Below are 20,382 nucleotides of genomic sequence, written 5' to 3'. Positions count from 1 at the left end.
CTTGGCATGATAGGAGTGTGATTGCTAACAGCAATCACAGTCCCATCATGCCTAGGTTCCAGCATTTACTGGATGGATGTGTAAGTGCTGGAACCTAGGCATGATGGGACTGTGACTACTGTTAGCAATCACACTCCTATCATGCCAAGTCAGCCAGTACATGCTGAAACCTAGCTAGCTGCCCCCCTTGTGTATTGATGCTGCCAGCAGTATGGGCTCTGCACATCACTTACAGCCACCCTGTACCAGCATGTACTGGCTGACTTGGCATGGTAGGAGTGTGATTGCTAACAGCAATCACAGCGAGCACAGTCCCATCATGCCTAGGTACCAGCATTTACTGGTTGCCTGGGTTGGCAGCATTTACTGGTTGCCAAGTCATATTGCTAATTTTGTCCAGTTGTGTGTTACCTACTTTTATTAAAAATGTGAGTTTTTATTATTATTTTTAAAGGTGGGGGTCATTTTCGGTTTTGGCTAAGTGAACCCTGAATGTTTTGGTCCAGAATTTTCATTTTAGTTCATCCCTAGAATAAATCTAGGGAATCCTGAATTTGTAGTCGCAAAACTTTCTAGGCCCAGAAATCAGTGAGAGGAAGAGTAAAGGTTTTGTGTTATTTACTTTATTTTAATCTGCATATTTTATTAAAGGACATATTTTTTGTCACAGTGAAAAATGAGTGCGGCCCGCGCATGTATACAATTCTGATGAAGTGGCCCACTGCAGAAAAAACTTGGACACCCCTGACATAGAACATGGACCAAAGCGATTTCTTGAAAGCCAACTCACCATATAAACTGTGAACATTATGGCAGGCCAACCAGCCCCTTCTTGCAGAAGAAGCTTGCCATGATTGTCCCTTTATAATGCATAGTGAAGACAGGAATGTGAAACCACAGCGTCCCTCACAGCAAACTTCCCCTTTAGTGAATTAACCCATCATTCTCAGCCGCTATACGGCAGCCATGTCGTATAGCATCAAATTCAACGTTAGAGATGGACAGGTGAACCTGTCATATGTCATACAGATGCTGATATAATGCCAGATGTTATCCAAGGGCATAATGCATTCTCTAGTGTACACAAATGTTTAATTATCTGTATGACTTAACTGTTATGTTGACTTGAGTGAGTTGAATAAGATAACATGGCTAAATGAGCAGCACAAATAACTTACCGTAAAAAAAAATATCTTTTCTATAAAAATATATACAGTATAATGACAACTAAGCTCTCTTTTAATGAAACAAGTTCTGGTTTGCAAAGAGACCAAACAAGTCACATGTTACCATGGTTGCACTGACTCGGTGTTTGCAGAAGCAAAATGAATAAGTAATTGCAAAGATGCATAAATTGCTTCTCTGTCATTTCAAATATATGTCTTGGGCATAAACTCTGCGTTTTAGCGGTTTTGATTAGACTCAACTGATCTCAATATTCTTTTGAATTTGACACACATAAAACCATGACATTTGTTTCACTGCAAACCACGGAAGTGTTTGTCATACTTTAATTTTGTCTTTTGAAGATATCTAATGGATACATTGAAAAAAAATTACAACTCATTTAAACAATAATTGGTGATTTTAGAAAGGGTGGAATCTAGAATATATTAATTTATGGGTAAATTATCTTACTCAGCATGTCAGAAGGACATAAAACATTTTCCTTAATGATCCAGTGCATAATGTGGGCTGTTCTGTAAGAGATGACTGTTTCAACTCCATGACTTAATGTTAGATTGTTAAGGTCCAACTCCTGTAATCTTCTTCTGATCCCAAGCAAAGTGTAGTTCATTTGCTGAATTAACTATTAATTATACAAGGCCTGCCCACCCATCGTGTAGGAGAAACATTCCAAGGATGACCCTACTTGATCCATAATGCCTCCTGTCAAACTTAGCAAAAACATGTAGAGCTCAAGGGAAGGCGATCAATCTACCACTGCACAATTACAAATTGAGGATTTTGAGCTACCAGTAGATTAAAAATACAGAAAATTAGTAACACAAGTTGTAGGAGTATTTAAGAGATTATTATAATATTTTATTATACAAAAACTACTGGTGAAATCACAGGGGTGGCATCTGGTATCTATTGTTTCATTCAAAATGTCCTGTGTGAGCTTATTGAGGTACTATTTTCTTTTAAAAAATGTAATGCTTGGTTGTAGACTTAGATGAGTGATGGAAACCCAATGTACCTGCAGCTCTACACCTGTCATAATACCAGGTGTATGAGAAAGGATAAATGCCTGTACCTGTCTTTCTTTGGGACAGCTACTGCCACACCAACTATAAAATATCCTATTGAACCAGTCTTCACATCAACTCAAAATAGCTTATACAGCCAAGATATATTGTACTTATAGAATGAGTACTATAACAGCTGTAAGTGTATATATGTATAAGCACATAGTAGCAGAACGAGAGAGGTGGTTGTGCCACTTTACAGACCTCTGGTCAGACCTCAACCAGATTACAGTTTACATGGCTAATAAAATGTTGAATGGCTTGCAGGATAAAACATTCAATATGTATAGCTTGGAGAAAAGAAGAGATAGGGGGATGTCATTGAAACATTTAAATATATAAATAGGTTATAATCTAAAACTTAGATGTAATGTATGGAAGATCTGCTTTACCAAGAGGATAATAGGTAAATGGAACAGTCTTAGCTCAGTAGTGGTTAAGGCTAATAAAGTGAGCTATCCTGAATCTAAGACACAAGGGCTTAGAGGTCTCTGTCCTTACATGCCAGATGGACCAAATGGATGTTTTCCCCTTTAAAATCAAGGCATGTAGTCCCACCCTTCTAACTCATAGTTTCAATGCAAGTTCATGCATAACGCAGATGGTTTATACAGTACAGACGAAGAAAATAATATGGGAATGTTACTTCTGTACAATTTGGTTTTGAATTAATTAAGATAAATCATGCCTTTGCTTTTTTTACCAATTAAACATTCTGATTGTAATAAGAACAATTACAGTGGCAGTGCCAATGTAAAATTTACACAAATGGGTTTTGTCACATTAGAATTCTCTGTGATATTTTAGAATTCTTGGAGCAGACACTATTACAGTCTTATAGTGAGCAGAGATCAAAGTCATGCTGAGAAAAAAAATTAGCTTGAGCTATTTTCTAATTGTTAGGAAAGATGTTTAAATTAATCAATTTGTCCCATTTGCCTGGTTGTGAATTTATTAGCCATGCATTAGACATCTTTATAAAGCTTTGATTGCCCACATTAAGTTAATCTAAAACACGTGTGTTGGAGTATAGGTTTGACATTAACATCAAAAGAAAGGAGCATGGAGATGCCCAAGAAGTATTTAAACTAAAATTAAATAACGTGGATGCATATTAGAATCATTTTTTTTAGACCATGCACGATGGCAATTTGCCACCCCAAGACATGCTCATTCCGGATACATTTGTGGAGAAAGAGATGCGCTTCTCCTCCTCACTTTTTCCGTGAATCTGTTTGCATTATATTGGCCTCTCGTTGCACTTACTGAAAAGTCCTCTCTCGTCCGTTCCACAATGAAGGAAGAGAATGTGCCCAGAATCTCCTTTTTCAGAAGTCCACCGGGAGCAGAGGTCTACTTAGAGAGGGTAGGGGGGCCTGTCCAGTTCGGACCAGCCTTTTGTGAACAATTTTGGACTGCTCCCTTCGTAGCGAGGTCACGTAACGTGGTTAAGCTAAGGCTGCTCACAGCCGGAGGGAAAGCTACAGTTGAGGTAAGGGGATGAGTGAGGGAATGAGGAAGAGAGTAAGGGAGGAAGTATGCATGTATGACTGTATGTTCATTAGAGTGACTGCGTATAAGTGTTTGTGTGTGAGCATGTTTGTATGTGTGTGAATATAATTAGGTTTATACAGGTCTATGAACAGGTTTATTCACTAAAGTAATTTCAGTAAGGTGACTTTCACGAAATCTGAATTTTGTGACTTTGTACATCCCACATAGTGCAGGGAAGCACTGTGCTGGTCAACAACTCTTGAAATGTATAGGTGTCCTGGGGAAAAAGGCTGACATTGTCACCCTAGTTTTACTGCACCATCTCTGCTTTAACAATGGGTAATAAAAACGGTAAAGTAAATATCCTGAGATGACATTAAAATAACATTTTCAATTCGATTTCGTGTTGTATTTCCAACCGCAGTGCGATTATTCTACTACAGCACTTTCAGATGACGGATCTAAAATATAATAGGACTCTGTCAACCCAACTCATTATAACAAGACAAAATACTGTGCTCTCCCTCAGCTCTGCAGTTTGCGAATCCCACAAGAAAAGCCACAAGTGACTAACACTTGAAATTGTTTACCTGGGTTATCAAGGTCAGATAGTTTGGGGCAAGCTGCTTGTTCATGTTGCCCTCCCTCAAATTACGAAGGAAGAACAGTGGAAAAAGCAATTCCATACTTGAGTACTCTTTCTGTGTCAGACATATCTGGAAACTGATTGAATTTTTGACAGTGGAAATGTATACAGCTTCTATCAATCCACCTTGCCAGGCTGATTTTTTTGTGGTGGTGTTGTTGTTGTTGTCTAAATCTCTGGGTGGCTTTAGTTTTGACTTATACCTTTTATTTTTCTGCTGCTTTTTAAGGAAGAGGGGAAAAAGAGAAGGAAAAAAGTACTATAAATGTAAATTTAAAATATATGGTGCATTTCGTCTTTTTTAAAATTGTTTGTGTGAAAGAACCCAACAGTTCTTTATTTAAACAAGGTCTGCTTCAACCCTGATTGACTTGTAGTAAATTGCTTGCTATGAGAGGCAAAGAGAAGTGAATAGCAAAATGGCAATCAGCACCAAATGTTGCACATGTATGATTGACAGGTACCAGAGATGTGCAGGAGTAAGATAAATTGGACAAAGTGGCCCGTTCTGACAGCTTCGGAGACAAGGAATTGTTATTATTAATTTGAGACAAAGTCCTTGTCAGTTATGGTCAACAATCAACTAATTGTGTAAACAAAATTAAGATTCCTTCCCGACGTTTTGATACCTCTGTTGTCAGGCGTAATTATTATATAAAATAAAGGTTTAGGACATTTCCTATTACAAATGCAAACTGAAATCTCTGTAAGACTATTTTATGTGAAGGAACACAAGCAACCTATTCATTTCAAAACAATATTCTATCTGTGTGCCGCAAGCTCCATATTAGCATATTTTTCATATCTGACTTTGATTTTATGTTTGCATATGTTTGATATGTGGACTTTGGCAAGGATTTTGGCAGTGACTTGCTTTCTTTGTTAATCCATATAAATAAACAAATTTATTTTCGCATCTGAAAAACATATGCTTACTTTATAAGGTATGCACGTAAACATCTGTATTAACTTTATGAAAATGGGAGATGCTTTTCTACAAAGCCAATTACTAGCATTAACATTGCAAGCTAACGGAGATGAGGCTACATTTATTGGAAAAAAAATTTACCCCGGCAGTTGGCGTTAAATTCAGGACTGGACATGAGTCCCGGGATGAGGAATTCCCCATTACACCATTCCTATATATATATATATATATATATATATATGTCTGGAAACTTGGCGGGTTTTACCCACAGTCTCTGGGAAAGATTTGCTGGGATTCTCTCCAATCTCAGGGCAGGGAATGTAACATGGTCACACCAGCCCACTGTCCGCCCCACTTCCTGCCCTTTTAAGTCTCACTGTGGTTAGCCCCACCCTGAACTTAGCCACACCCCCAGGAGATGGAGGAGCTCCAGGAAGCCACTCCTAGGAGGTTCCTATGGGTGAAGACATGTGGCACTGTGCATGGCTAATAAAGCTGATTTGAAATATTATTTGCCATGTTGAACAAAGGTTATTACTGTTCATATGTAAATAGACAGAGGACACTTGTCCTTTTATTTAACCGACAAATAAGAAATGAATTATCAATGCTTAGAACTGACTAAAAACGCATTTATTTGAGGTGGTTAGGCAATGACTCAGGTTAATGCATTAAATAAATCCATGTTTTTTCCTTAAAGTTTCCTTTAAAGAGTGTCTAGTCCTTGAGAGATGACATACAAAATAAACATTAACTGTATACCTGTTTCCATGTATTCCACCCAAAAATACATTTCCTGTTATACTTATCCTGCAGCTATTGCGTACAATGCAGTTCACTAATTATTACCCATCTTGTAAAGTAATGCCATTAAAGGCCACAAAAGGAAACTTGCAGCATTATGTGAATGCGCAGAAGAAATGGACTGTTCCCAACGGAGATTTCTATTTCACTACTTAGAAATGAGGTTGACTGGTGTAGGTCAGAGCTTTCCTTGGGAATATTTGTCAAGACTCGAGATGCAGTGGTTTAATCAGGATGTAGCATAGATAGATAAAAATAGAAAATAAAAGTTTATCTTTAATACCAATGGAATTATCCAAATTGCTGAAGACATCATATCTGCATGCATCATATTCAACAGCAAATGTATAAACTGCTCTTGTACATGTGTATTTATGAATTACATACTGTAGGTACATTTAGTAATGCTACAATATATAGGAAACAGTTGTTATCATAGTTAAATTTGTATTTACTGTTTACAAAACCTCCCATGGGGCCTGGTTTGCATGGGACAGTCCCGATTAACAGACATTGTCCTGCCGTCCCGAGTAGATGCTCCACTGTCGTGCTTTTGCTCGCAGTCGGGGGCATGGGCCAGTTGGTTGGCTGTGAAAAATCAATGAAAGTCTGTGCCCCTTGCCACAGATCCAACACCAGATTTGGATTCCTGAAATGATAGAGGGATGGATTGTCCATCTACTGATGATTGTCCCTTGTAACCAACTTATATCCATAGTATCCATTGCATCACAATTTTCTGGTGCTATGAAGAAATCCAATGAAATTGGATTGATGATTTGTTGACAAATTTAGCACACATCAACAAAACTGCTCCATCTGTGCCTTGATAAATATGACATAATTGTGTTCCATATATTGAGATTGATTGATCTTCTACCCCAGGATCCCCATACAGTTACCTACATACAAATAATATTCATTTGTCTGCTTCCAAAAGTACATTTCCTCATATTGATATCAACTAAACTAAATTTAAAATAATTGAATTAGGATCAATAAAGAAAAATATAACAGCTTTTAATGTAGCATTTATAGTCTACCACTCATTATGAACAAAACAGCAGATGGAAGTCAAGCATTGGACATTTAAGAGGTTTTACTAAGTAAAACTACATAGCATCAGTTGATGCCAAATTGTGGAAAGCAATCTGGAGGTGTCCAAATCCAGACCTCCTTCATCTATGACAGGCCAGCAATATTATGTAACATATATACCTTTAACATTATGCAGAAAATCTTAATAACATAAATTTACACACACAAATATTCATACTTACATACTCATGCTAACACACACTTACATTAACATACATACACACTAACACACACACCTACACTTACACACTCATGCTAACATATACAAACATACTCACACTAACATACATATATGCACTCACAATAACACAGATGGGCAAACACAGTCATGCTAACACAAACGCACAGGCTTACACATACACACTTAAGCATACACATTCATGCTAGCACACAAACATACTAACACACTCTTACCTTCAGCCTTTTTTTTAGCTGCTCGCACATCCAGCTACATTCCTGCCTCTGCAATTGGGCCTGTAAAGAATTTTGTAAAGCCTCCCTCGGCCAGCGCACCCCTGAAGCCAGATATAATATCGCCGTTGGAAGAATATAAATCTTAAAATTATAACATAAAAAACAACAACAATAATAATATACTGTGATAGTGATGGTTGGTTTTCATTGTTGCATTAAGTTATGGTATATCTTAGATGATAAGGATCATCTGTAAAGTACAAAGTGCTGCTTCAAAATATTTCAAGAAGTTTGTGAAAGCAACATACACAACTGAGTTTCCAGTAGATTGTTGAACCATTGCATTTACAATCAGGCCAGATAGATCTTCTCCACACTTATTTGTAGCAGGTCTTTTTCACTGAGTGTACAACTGTTTTTTAAAGTATATCTCAAAAGCCACTGCTGTGAATCAAATCACAAGAACACTGTTAACTAACAAGAATATAGCAGTGCTTTAAAAAGAAGTTAGACCTAACGATCTCCAATCTTATTTTCTACAGTGTCCATCAATGAAAGTACCTCTGAGCGGGACATAACAGGACATTAATGAGGCACAACAGTCCATGTCATTCACTTATGTTTCAAGCAGGGAGATTTCATTTCCAACCATCATGATCACTGTCTTTGACATCTCAAGCATCCATTAAAGGTGCTGTTCCATCTACCCTGCTGAATTTAACACTTCTCTTTCTAAATAATGCATTAGAAACATAATGCCTAGTACCCCTGGATGCCCAAAAATTATTATTTAATCATGTAAATATTTTCTTAATTTATATTTTTTGTAGTGAACACTTTATTGTCATGTGACACGAAATCAGGCAATAATATGTTGTCATAGAAAATGCAATTAATGTTTTGTCTAAGAGGAACAGCACCCTTAATATGCCTGAGGATTTTGTGTCTTACTTCTATGACCATACATTATAGCATATAAGAATATACAAAGACGATGAATTTTAGTAGTATTTATGTTTATAGTCATAGTACTATACTTACATTAGTACAGCTTTCTTGCGCTCTCTCTTTCCTGAAGGACTGGCTTTGGAAGAGGCTGGGTTAGCTGCATGGTGTGTGATTAACGAGGCCTGGGACATGGTTAGCCCCAGATAGTATCAAAAGGGTTAAAAGTGGGAGGGCAAATGGGTGGGGGGAGTGTGCAGGAGCCCAGGGCATGGAGGCTTACGTGACACCATAATTAACATACCTCTGCAAGCCCCAGTTTAGTGAATAGTCCTCAAATTATTGCATAGACCTGTAAAGTTTAGATAAAATAAGTGGTAAATTGATATAAGGCACTAAGGATGGAACTGAAGACCAGCCCAGGGGGGCGGTCTACCAGGAAATCTCCCAGTATCCTGATAGGACAGGCCAGCTCTGGCTCCCTCTGCTTTGTGGGCCCAAGGCAGCCTCACTGCTCACCCCCATCGTAAATACACTACTGGTCTAGGGGCTCCATGATTAATCACATTTCTGGCAACTGCCTACTGTGCCCATGCATTAAGATAGCACTGACACCGGCACAGACCACTATAATGCAACTGCGTCTAATTGGCACAATAAGCAGCAGAGCGCTGGTCACTGAGCAGGGCGATCTGTCCTCTCAGAGCACAGAATCTGCCCTAGGCAGTGCACTTCTGTAAAGTGCATACATTGCCCTGTAAATTAAACATTTTGTCCTCGACTTAACTGTAGTGTATCACTTTACCGTAGCAGTGCTGATTTTGTGGCAATTCCTATTCCTTCTCTATACAGCTAAAACTTTAACAATGTTAAGATTATTTAGCCTAACTGGACACCACAAACTGTACAACAAAAAACTGTGAGAAAAAGTATTCAACACAGGCTTTGTTTACATAAAATATTTTATGTTTCCCTATGATTTGTGTGACACATATTTAATCAATGCACAGCAGAATATTTACTTCCTACAAGCAGAAGGGAAAAGGAGCCATTTTGTTTGCACCAACTGATAATTAAATGCAGATATCTTTGTGGTGACGTAATAAATGATAAGGAAATATACTTGTAGAAAGGATTCAATGGTATCTTAACCAAAAACATCAACATGTTCAAAATAATCAGCTACAAATGATTGTATTGTTTAATAATCATAGCTTCAATATGGGTAGTAAAGCTGAGAAAGCTTTTCAGAAGTGCAACCTGATGACCAGGCAGTAAAGTGGCCCTAAACACTTTGAATGGACGTTACCAAGTGCTGTCTGGCTCCATACCTGGAAACTCTCTATGGACATTACCAAGTGCTGTCTGACTCCATACCTGGAAACTCTCTATGGACATTACCAAGTGCTGTCTGACTCCATGCCTGGAAACTCTCTATGGACGTTACCAAGTGCTGTTTGACTCCATACCTGGAAACTCTCTATGGACGTTACCAAGTACTGTCTGACTCCATACATGGGGACTAGAGTATCTAGGTGTGACCCGAGTGAGTATCCTCTTTATCTGTCAACACAGCAGCATATGACAATCAATGCCCACTCCACCTCGCACTCCCCACCCACGTAAGACTGTCTGGGGCTAGCCCTGCCCCATGCACCACTAGCCTTGCTAGTCCTGGCTCCACAAAAGAGGGAGAACTTTGGGTGGAACGTTCCTAGGTATGTCAGAGGCACATTCATCAGAAGCTGCTGCACAGAAGGAGTATACAAAAGATCCAGTAGTTTGGATGTTGCTGGAAACTTGGAATATTAAGTAAAACATACAAAGAAACAAAGCTCCTTGCAGTGGAAAGAATTTTAAAATCCGATAAACCCTCCTTTGCAACCCAATTCCACGGTAGCCCTCTCCTGTTTGCAGATATGCTGGTATAACAGCTGCACTAGGCTGTTAGAGAAAAAAAAATCTGTTCACCTGCTATGAAATTGCTGCCTGGTAACCTTGTTTGGCCTTGTATTACTCAGGATGATGCGAGGTGTGTGTAGGAAGCCAGGGGATCTGGGGTGAAACAGCCCGTCCTGCTTAAAAACAGCACAGAAGGCCTCTGTATCCAAGGAAAGGTGAAGCATTTTGAAAAATAAATGAGGGCATTTCTGCACGTCACGTTTGCAACCTCTGAGCTTAACTGCAGCATACGTTAGCAACAGAACGCATTCCGTAAAAAAAAAAAAAAATATGTATCGCTTAAAAAAGCAAGACTGATTTTATTTCTTTACAAGTCATAAAGATGCATGCACTTATTAGTGTCTTCCCCTCTCCGGGGTGCTGCTGAGCACATTATCACAGTTAAAGACGAAATTGCATGCTAAACAAAAAAATTGGTTATTTAAAGCCTGTTTCACGTCGCAAGTTCACCCGGATTTTTAATTAAAAAAACTAAGCAACAATAAACAAAAAAGGTGTTATATAGGCCACATTTCAGTGGTCACATATCAAAAAGGAACCAGTTTATTTCATTTCTAGAGCTAAAAGCATAATGCGTTGTTTTTCTTTACAATGACATTTTATTTTCATTGAACAATGTACTAATATTTGAGCAACAGATATCCTAATTGTACGCTCCTTTGAGCAGGGCATTTCTACCCCTCTTTATAAGATGGTGGTACCATTAATAATAATAATAATAATAATAATAATAATAATAATGATAATAATAATACTGTTCATTAATAGGACTATGCGAAGAACAAGAGGTCATCCGTTCAGACTTAAAAGGAATCATTACTTAAAGCAGCGAAAAGGGTTCTTTACTGTGAGAAAAATAATAATGTGGAATTAAAATTTTATAGATACTTGATGACTTTTTAGAAAAAAAATATACGGGGATATAATTACAGTATTAGTCACACCTTGTTGATCCAGTGAGATATCACATTTTTTTCCGCCCTTTGAGGCAAAATTGGAAATCTCTTCAATTTGGGTTTTTTGCCTCCTGGATTAACAGGAAGGTTGAACTTGATAGACGTGTGTCTTTTTTCAACCTGAATCACGTGATGTGGCTGAAGTGGCCTAGAAATGTTCAATCAACCATTGCCCCTTGGTTATTGTGAATGGCAATTTCCAGACAGTCTTCAAATGGCAAGAAAACTTTTTAAAGCATTATAAACTTGTTTCTGCCATTTACTACCAACAGAGCAGGAAGTGAATGAGGTTCTCACTGTGGGTCACTTGACTAACTGTGCTGGTGAACAAGGAGATGTACATAATAGGAGCTTTCCATCTTTGGTACCTAGTAGGTCTGCTTTCTCTGGGATTGTTAGGACTGAGTTGGAGAGCCATTACTGGTAATATAGGGGATGGAGGATGAAACTAGTTTGCAATAGCTTTGGAAGTGGTAGGAGTGGGCAGAACCTGGACTGATAATGGATGGTTCCAGACTCCACTCCTCCACACCCCAAAAACCCTGTGTCAGATCGCAGGTAATAAACTCTGAGACTCAGAGCCCTACCTGGAGATGTTTATAACATCAAACAAACACAAAATCTTGACATGTTCACATTATATAAAACAATAAATAATTATTATTATTATTATTTCAGCCATGCACTATTGTATATTTTATCACGATGAAACCCTATGATACCGTACAATGAAACACAACAGAAAAGAAGATGAAATAGGGAGAGTGGGAATTAATTCAAAATGAGTCTTCATTTCCTTCATGGCAGACAACAAAAATATTAATGAAAAATAGGCAAGAGTATGTCTAAGTTGCAAATTTGAAACTCATTTCTAACTCCAGTTTATGTATAAAAGGAAATTTTAAAACATTATGGATCTGTAAAGTTGCTCACTTTAGCACATTCCTAAAACAAAGAACGCTGACTCATACTTTCTGTAGGTCATACAACTATGGCTATTCATCATCCCAGCTACAACTATTTTAAGTTATCTCGGGGACAATGCCCAGCAAATGTTAAAATGGCGCCAGAAATTCCAAATGCAGATGTGGTTTAGCAAAATCAAAGTGAGCTCTATACAATAAAAGAAAAATGATATTAATTCCTTCACGACAAAGCTAGTACATGGATGGGGTAACAATGCACCGCAGCGTTGACAAAGCCCGCGATCGACGGCTTTGCAGGATCCACAGGAGGAAAGACCTCCCCCGAAAAAAAATGGCCGTCGCCAAACCGATCGGAGGACGGCTAAAACAGGTCTTAGGAAGTGATCGTCAATCGCTTCCTAAGCATTCACGGTGTTGCTGACATACTCCCCCTGCAGGTCAATGGAGCCCAGCTCACTAATCACAATATGATTAGTAAAATAAAATAAAAAATTAATACAAAAATAATTTAATATTAAAAATAAAAATTGGTAACATGTCAAAATAATCCACCACTGCCGCAAAAGTCCAAAACCAATCACTGCGCTCAGGAGATGTTGCGGAACACATATTGGGGTGTTGTTTGACACGGACATATACCAGGAGCGATAAATTCACACCTGAAGTACAATGTCTGCGAAAAAAAATACAAAAACAATTACTACCATAAAGTTTGACAAAGGCTGATGGTTGAATTAGTGCATGGAAAGGGTTAAAGTACCAGCATTTGAAATACCCTGGATGTCTAGTTTTCAAAAATATATGGTTTGATTGGGGTAAATTGCATTGGCTGGGGGGTGGGGGAATTTAAATAGCAAAACACTACTTGTAATTTTTGCCCAATAACTTACAGAAAAAGGCAAAAAAACATAAAAACATTTGGTATTTCTAAACTCAGGACAAATAGTAGAATCTATTTAGCAGTTTTTTACATTAGTTTTTGCAAATGACTAAAAGATTTTTTTAAATAAAAGTGAGAAAATCACCATAGTTTATCATTTTTTTACAGTAAACTAGATGATATGATAAAAATAATGGTATCTAAAGAAAGCCCTACTTGTCCTGGAAAAACAATATATAATGTGTGTGGAAGCACGAAATGAGAGAGAAGAAAATTACAGCTAAACAACAACACTGAAAATTGTTAAAAGAGCCTTTGTCCCAAAGTGTACTACGAAAGACAAACAGTCTTGTCATTAAGGGGTTAATGCTCTTGTGTAACCCACAAGTCTATCCGACACTTGCTTAGCTGATAACTAGGTCAGCTTCGTCAGGGGACTGGCATCTACTATTCCAATATTACAAACATTTTGCTCCTGTACTAATGTCTTCTGAGCTTTGCTGCACTGATTCAGTCAGGGACACTGGATACAATGAGGTTTTTTTTTCCAATAAGTGATAGATGCAGATGATATGCACCGTATGATTGTGACGCCTCATCCTTTAATTACCGTATTTGCTCGATTATAAGACGACCCTGATTATAAGACGACCCCCCAAAATCTGAATATTAACTTATGAAAAAAAGAAAAAGCCTGAATATAAGACGACCCTATAGGAAAAAAGTTTAACCGGTAAATGTTAGTTCATGTAAACTATGTGAACAATTGTTTGTTAATAAAAAGCTATGATTGAGAAAAATATTTGGTTTTTATTTTTTTTTTCAACCTGCCCCCCCAGTTATGCACATCTGCCCCCTGGCTTGCCACTCTGCCCCAGAAATACCTTATACCCCATATATGCCACTGTGCCCCATGATATGCCTTTTAACTCTCTAAATGCCACTGTGCCCCATGATACGCCTTTTAACCCTCTATATGCCACTGTGCCCCATGATATGCCTTTTGACCCCCTATGTGCCACTCTGCCTCCAGAAATGCCTTATACCCCTATATGCCACTCTGGCATTTAGGGGGTTAAAAGGCATATTATGGGGCAGAGTGGCATATAGGGAGGTAAAAGGCATTTCAGGAGGCAGAGTGGCATTAAAGGGGTTAAAAGGCATTTCACAGAGCACTCTGCCTCCAGAAATGCCTTACACCCCCCATTTAACACTCCCCCTCCCTCCTCCAAACTTACCGGTGCTTCTGAGTTGGGGGGGCGCATAACACAGGAGGATCCAGGTCCCCTGCATCTGAGCCCCCGGTGCTTAGTCCATATAAGAAAATATATAGGGCCAAACACAAACTTCGTATCAGGAACAACACATAAATATGTATGTGCGTCAAAAATAGGCAGAGTCACTTAGATGCAAACAAAGGTAAAACATTTAATACGAACAAAAATAAAAGAAGAATATAAAAAGAAGATAACAAAAATAATACGAAACAAGTCTTACAAAACCTTCAAGAGGAATTTAGTTCATGACATCTGTCCTATGCATTCCTGAGGATGGAGGGAGGGAGTGTTGGGACGTGATGAGTCCGTGGATGGCAAATACATCTTCTCTCAACCTCTCTTCCCATGCCTCACCATGTCTTACAAAAGCCTAGCTTATATGTGGATTGGATAGTGATGTCAGTGTATTGGTCTTCACCTAATTGGGTAAACATGCTCACTAAGATCTTTACACGTCGAAACCCTATTTTAGGTGGTCGCTGTACGTATATTGTAATGCCCTTTTAGAGTTACAACTATACCATGCATTAGCAAGCTACTATCCTATCTATAGACTGCATGTTCAGCAAATCCTTCATCCCATATTTAAGGTCAAGGAAACCTTGAAACCCATTATTGAAACATATTAATATATCTTAATTATCATTTATTTATGCCCAATAATTACATATCTTTGACTATTGCCTATACTAATAATTTCATATGGTCCTTTATCATATTCTTAAGGTTAGAAGAGATGTTAAATGTGTTAGAATATTTTACAGTCCAGGCAGCATGTAGAGCTCCACGCGAATCGCGTAGAGCTCTACACGCAGCCCGGACTAAGCACCGGGGACTCAGAAGTACCGGTAAGTTGGGGGTGCATAACACAGGAGGATCCAGATCCCCTGCATCGCTGCGGGGGATCTGGATCTTAGTCTCATAATCAGACCTATTTGAGGTCTGATTATAAGACGACCCTGATTATAAGACGAGGGGAATTTTTCAGAGCATTTGCTCTGGAAAAAACCTTGTCTTATAATCGAGCAAATACGGTATTTAATGCTTCCATCACTTTCGAGGTTTTTAATTGTAATGAGCTCAGCAAGTGGTTCTGCATTTCTAATTTCCGGGTATTACCGATGAAAGTTACATTTTAATTTTCAAGCTTAAACACTCTAACGCTGTTTGGATTTGTGTTTGTTATGTTTTGGATATGATGTCATCTTTTTTGATCACTGTGGAAATGTAGCCTTTAGAGATAGACAGATATATGCTTCACAAATATGTATATGGGATTACGATCCCATGTACATTAAGTGTTACAAGGGATTTGCTTTTAATGACATCTAAGGTCCATAGACATACTCAGTGACGAATTTATTAAAGGGTATTTAAAGGGGTAGCAGAAGCATTATTAAACACTAATCTACATCCACCAAACAACCCAGAAGGCTTGTTTTCCCCTCAGAAATCTTGAGGTGCTTCCACAACCACAAGGGTTTCTGGGTAGGTGCATGCAAATAAGGTTAGCAATAATCTTCAGGCTATTTAAAGCAATCCAAAAATGTCAGGTTTGGAAGCTCATTTAGACAAACATTAGTATGTGTTGTTTGAGAAGACAATACTTTGAAATTGAACAGGTTGCAGTTGAAAAAATGAATAACATTTTCTTTAATTGTCTTTTTTGTAAAGGTGATGCCTTTATTGGCCAACTGATGTACTAATTGTCTGTAAGTGATGCATATACACAGAATGTTTCTTTGTGATGAGCATTCATGGCCTTCATTGCTGACCTTTAACCCCTGTTCCTTTTTCCCAGGTCGTCCCATTCCATCTACATCCTCGTCTAGCCTACTACCATCTGCACAACTGCCCAGTTCCCATAACCCTCAACCAGTTAGCTGCCAGATGCCCCTGCTGGACAGCAATACTTCTCATCAAATAATGGACACCAACCCTGATGAGGAGTTCTCCCCTAATTCATACCTACTAAGAGCATGCACAGGCCCACAACAGGCTTCCAGCAGTGGTAAGAAAGATCCAAAGACTTGGCCTCTAAATGACTATGATTCATTTCACTAGATTAATTTAGTTTTAATATAAAACGTGTGTCTGTGTATGTCAACCATGTATGTGCATGCACACCAAATTTCCATATCATATGAATAATACAAACACATCTTGGTTCAAGAGAGAAAATTTCTCATTGTTTCCCGACTGTGCTGACTGGCTGACTCCCAGTCAAGTAGCTACAGAAGCTTTGGTATATTTCAGAAGATATGCCATGTTTTCTGTCCATTGATAGATTAAAAAAAAATAACTTTATTCAATATCGTAAAACTTTAATGTAAAGTCTTCTCAGGTGACAATCCGTTTTGACGTAAAAAAAAATTATATGCATTACGTTTCAAGGTTCTCAAGAGAAATCCCGATGGTTTCTAAAAAATAAAAAATTAGGCCATTACTTTGTGTCAGTTAATCTTTATATTTTAATCAATATTTCTCTTTTTTTTATAAAATCCACTGTTTTAATTAAACATGTTAATTTTGCAAATTCTACTGCATTAAACCACTCAAATCAACTTACCTCTAAAGCTCCATATTATCCAAAACAGTTGTTTCTGTTTAAAGGATATCAGATAACATTCTGCTAAACTTAAAATCTAAGGGCTTTGGCCAAATTGCACATCTTTGTTCTTTAAATATATTGGAGTGCAAGAAATCATAATATCTCAAGAAGAAGAAAGTAAAGTTTACATTCATACTGTAAGCAGTAAACCAAATACTTGCTGTGTGAAGCTTAATTCACGTGCTTCTAAATCTCCAATTCTTTTACAAGTGTTAATTATCATGCAAATTGTAGAAATCTGGGAAGCGTTAGGAAAGACGGATGGAGAAAATGAGGAAATAAAATGTCTTTTCTAATTGTATGCCATTTGAGTTTTTAGACATACTCAACAAATCACATTTTTCTTAGCTCATTTCACTCCAGAGTTATTTTTTTTTCTTCATAATATTAACTGTGATTTAAAGCATGCAAAACTATTAGCAAACCTCCATTACCGAAAAGAATTACTTACAAACTTTAAGGAGGCTCAGTGCATCATAACTGCCTTTTTCTGAAGATCTGCCCTTAAGGATTTCAGCATGGTATCATTTTGCATACTCCAAAATAGAACAATGTGTTAGATGTTCAGAAAAATGTTCCAATGCAAAAACCATCCATGGATGGTAAATATTTTGTTCACACTTGTCAGTTTTGAAGTTTTATCACCAAGGTCACTTCTCAAGAGAAAATGCAGTATATAAACATATAAAATTCATATAATTCCTTATAAATTGATCATTAAAGATAGTTATAATTTAACAAGAGCAAAAAGACAGTTATTTAAATAAAACTATACCTTTTTTTAATTTCAAATTTTTTGCTATTTATTTTTTATAATTCTTATAATCCTTTGTTTCTAAAGTTTAATTTTAAGCAATACAAGAATTGTATTGTAATGACAAATCATTATAGTACAAATAGAAATATAGTACTAATGAAGGATAAAACCTAATAATATAGCTGCTGAATAAGGACAGGCTAATACTTGTGCCCAAGTGACAATAGGAAATGTTACAAAAATGTTATTATATTACATATCCCACGTATGCACAGGATAATGACAATAAAACATCTAGGTGCCTCAAAACTTGGTGGAACCGAGACAAAGTAGGTCACATACTGTAACTTTCCCATTCTCTTTCTATCTGGCACCAGTTATTTTGAGGTGCCATGTGCTGTATTACCTGCACCATCCATATACATAATTCATTTTTAAATGGTTTGACGTTTCCTGTATCAGCCATGCCTTAGAGTGTTATCGTAAATGTAGAGTCTTTAGTGATATTTTTTTTTTGGGCTAATATAGAAAAAGAAGTAAAGTCATATCAGCTTTGGGGACACCAGAGGTCTCTTCTTTAAATGCCCACTGCATCAGATGATCTTTGAGATCTTGAAAGCTTGTGCATCTTTACATCTTGGTCCAACACATTGTATCAACTTCAACTAAAGACGCCATTTTCTCTTGAGTTAATAAGGCAATGGCTGATATGGGTATGGCTAATATGCAGTAAACACGGCAGTGGACTAATCCCTTTAATTTGGCTTTCTAAAAATGCATTATTCTGTTACTTTGTTGTATATTTGGATGGAAGATACATTTTTTGTGCATTGACTGAAACTGTTTGATACTAATTCTATTAATCTTTATAGCCAGAAATGTGTAACTTAAAGTTAGATTAATCCATATAAAGTTGAAATTCTTTTCATCAGCAAAACTGACAGATGTCCCCGTTGTTGTCGACCCACAGCATTCCTTGGACAGTGATAACTGTAAAACTGTGCTTGCATAGACAAATACATTATGTATAACATGTCTACCATGCATCTTCATCATAGTATATACACTAAATGGACAAAAGTATTGTGACACCAGCTCAGACTTTTAGGACATATTAATGTCTATGTATTTAGAATGCGATGTCACAAAAGTACCTGTTGGTTTAATGGTCAGCTGTCCAAATAATGTTGTCCATATAGTGTATGATATTGATTAACTTGTCTGTGGGTCAAAGGTTGTATGTATGAACTGTCAGTTAAATCCTAGGCAGATTCCCCAAAGTTTCTCATGGGAAACAGAATGCTTGCAACAGTCCAGCATCAAAAGACTGGTAGAAATGGTCACCACTAGTTATTTTCATTTTGTTTTTATAGAGTTTTGTCATGGGTCTGCTGTCAGGAATCCTATAATTAACTTCCATCATGTCAACAGTTGGACAAAAATACTCAACAAGTACTGTTTCGTTTTAACTTACTGAGACGGAAACTTAATATCATGCGGGATGTCAGCAATTAGGAGATCCCGTCCTTTAGTATTGGTCTTATATGCTGAGAAATCTTTTGTGAAGCCTGATCTTTCTGACAAGTGTCTCCATATAAATCTGCCCTGATCTAATCTACTGGCACAAGTAAGGAAGGATTGACAATACTATAGTGACATTAGGAGATACGTAGTCCAGATGACAACATTATCATAATTTTATAGACATTTTTGCTTGGGCTGAAATGTTACGCAACCTCTATATAGATTGGCATAGAATGTTATAGCTCAAGTCTCAAATGAAGTGGAATGGAAGCACGCTGCTCACATGGAAAGGTATGGCACTTATTAAATATTAATAAGTATGCCCCACCACAGGAGGCTCTGTGTTATTAATATATATATATATATATATATATATATATATATATATATATATATATATATGAGAAAGTTACATAGTTAGATGAAAAAAGACATGTGTCCATGACGTTCAGTCTTTCCCATATCTGTTTATTTTTTGCTGTTGAGTAAGAGAAAGTGAATAAGAGAAAGTGAATAAGAGAAAGTGAGGTATCAGCAAAAATAATTTAATGGGGCAATTATCTATAGGCTATGGTTATTTTTTTTATTTTATTAAGGGATATCAATGGTGGGCTATACAATTTGAATTGAATTATCTGTCTTATTACTTTGATTAAATTCTATGAAAAGCAATACTCGTTAATTTAACAATAAGGAAAATACTTTCCATTGTATTGCTATGGGTAATGAAAATTAAAGGTAGAGCATACCCTTGAAAACATCTCAGGGGCAATTTTTCTTGTGATTCCCCTACCTGTGAGAAATTATTCAAAAGTTGATTTAATCTATAATGTGGTCAAAAATGGTATCCAATGAAGGTATCTTTTTTTTTCTTTTTATAAATCCTGGCGTTAGCTACTTTGCTGGAG

General features: G+C 37.2%; 1 protein-coding gene across 1 annotated transcript in view; it reads left to right on the top strand.

The window, feature by feature from the left end:
- Positions 1–20,382, top strand: part of TENM2 (teneurin transmembrane protein 2) — a 418,814-nt gene that overhangs the window by 87,903 nt on the left and 310,529 nt on the right. The window contains exon 3 of the mRNA XM_053463637.1: positions 16,384–16,593. Within this exon, the coding sequence (XP_053319612.1) occupies positions 16,384–16,593 (210 nt within the window). The remainder of the gene's footprint in view (positions 1–16,383; positions 16,594–20,382) is intronic.

This window comes from Spea bombifrons, chromosome 4 (assembly GCF_027358695.1).
Source record: "Spea bombifrons isolate aSpeBom1 chromosome 4, aSpeBom1.2.pri, whole genome shotgun sequence".
Taxonomy (NCBI): domain Eukaryota; kingdom Metazoa; phylum Chordata; class Amphibia; order Anura; family Pelobatidae; genus Spea; species Spea bombifrons.
Note: the sequence above shows the minus strand (reverse complement) of the source record. Positions and strands in the feature narration are given on the sequence as shown.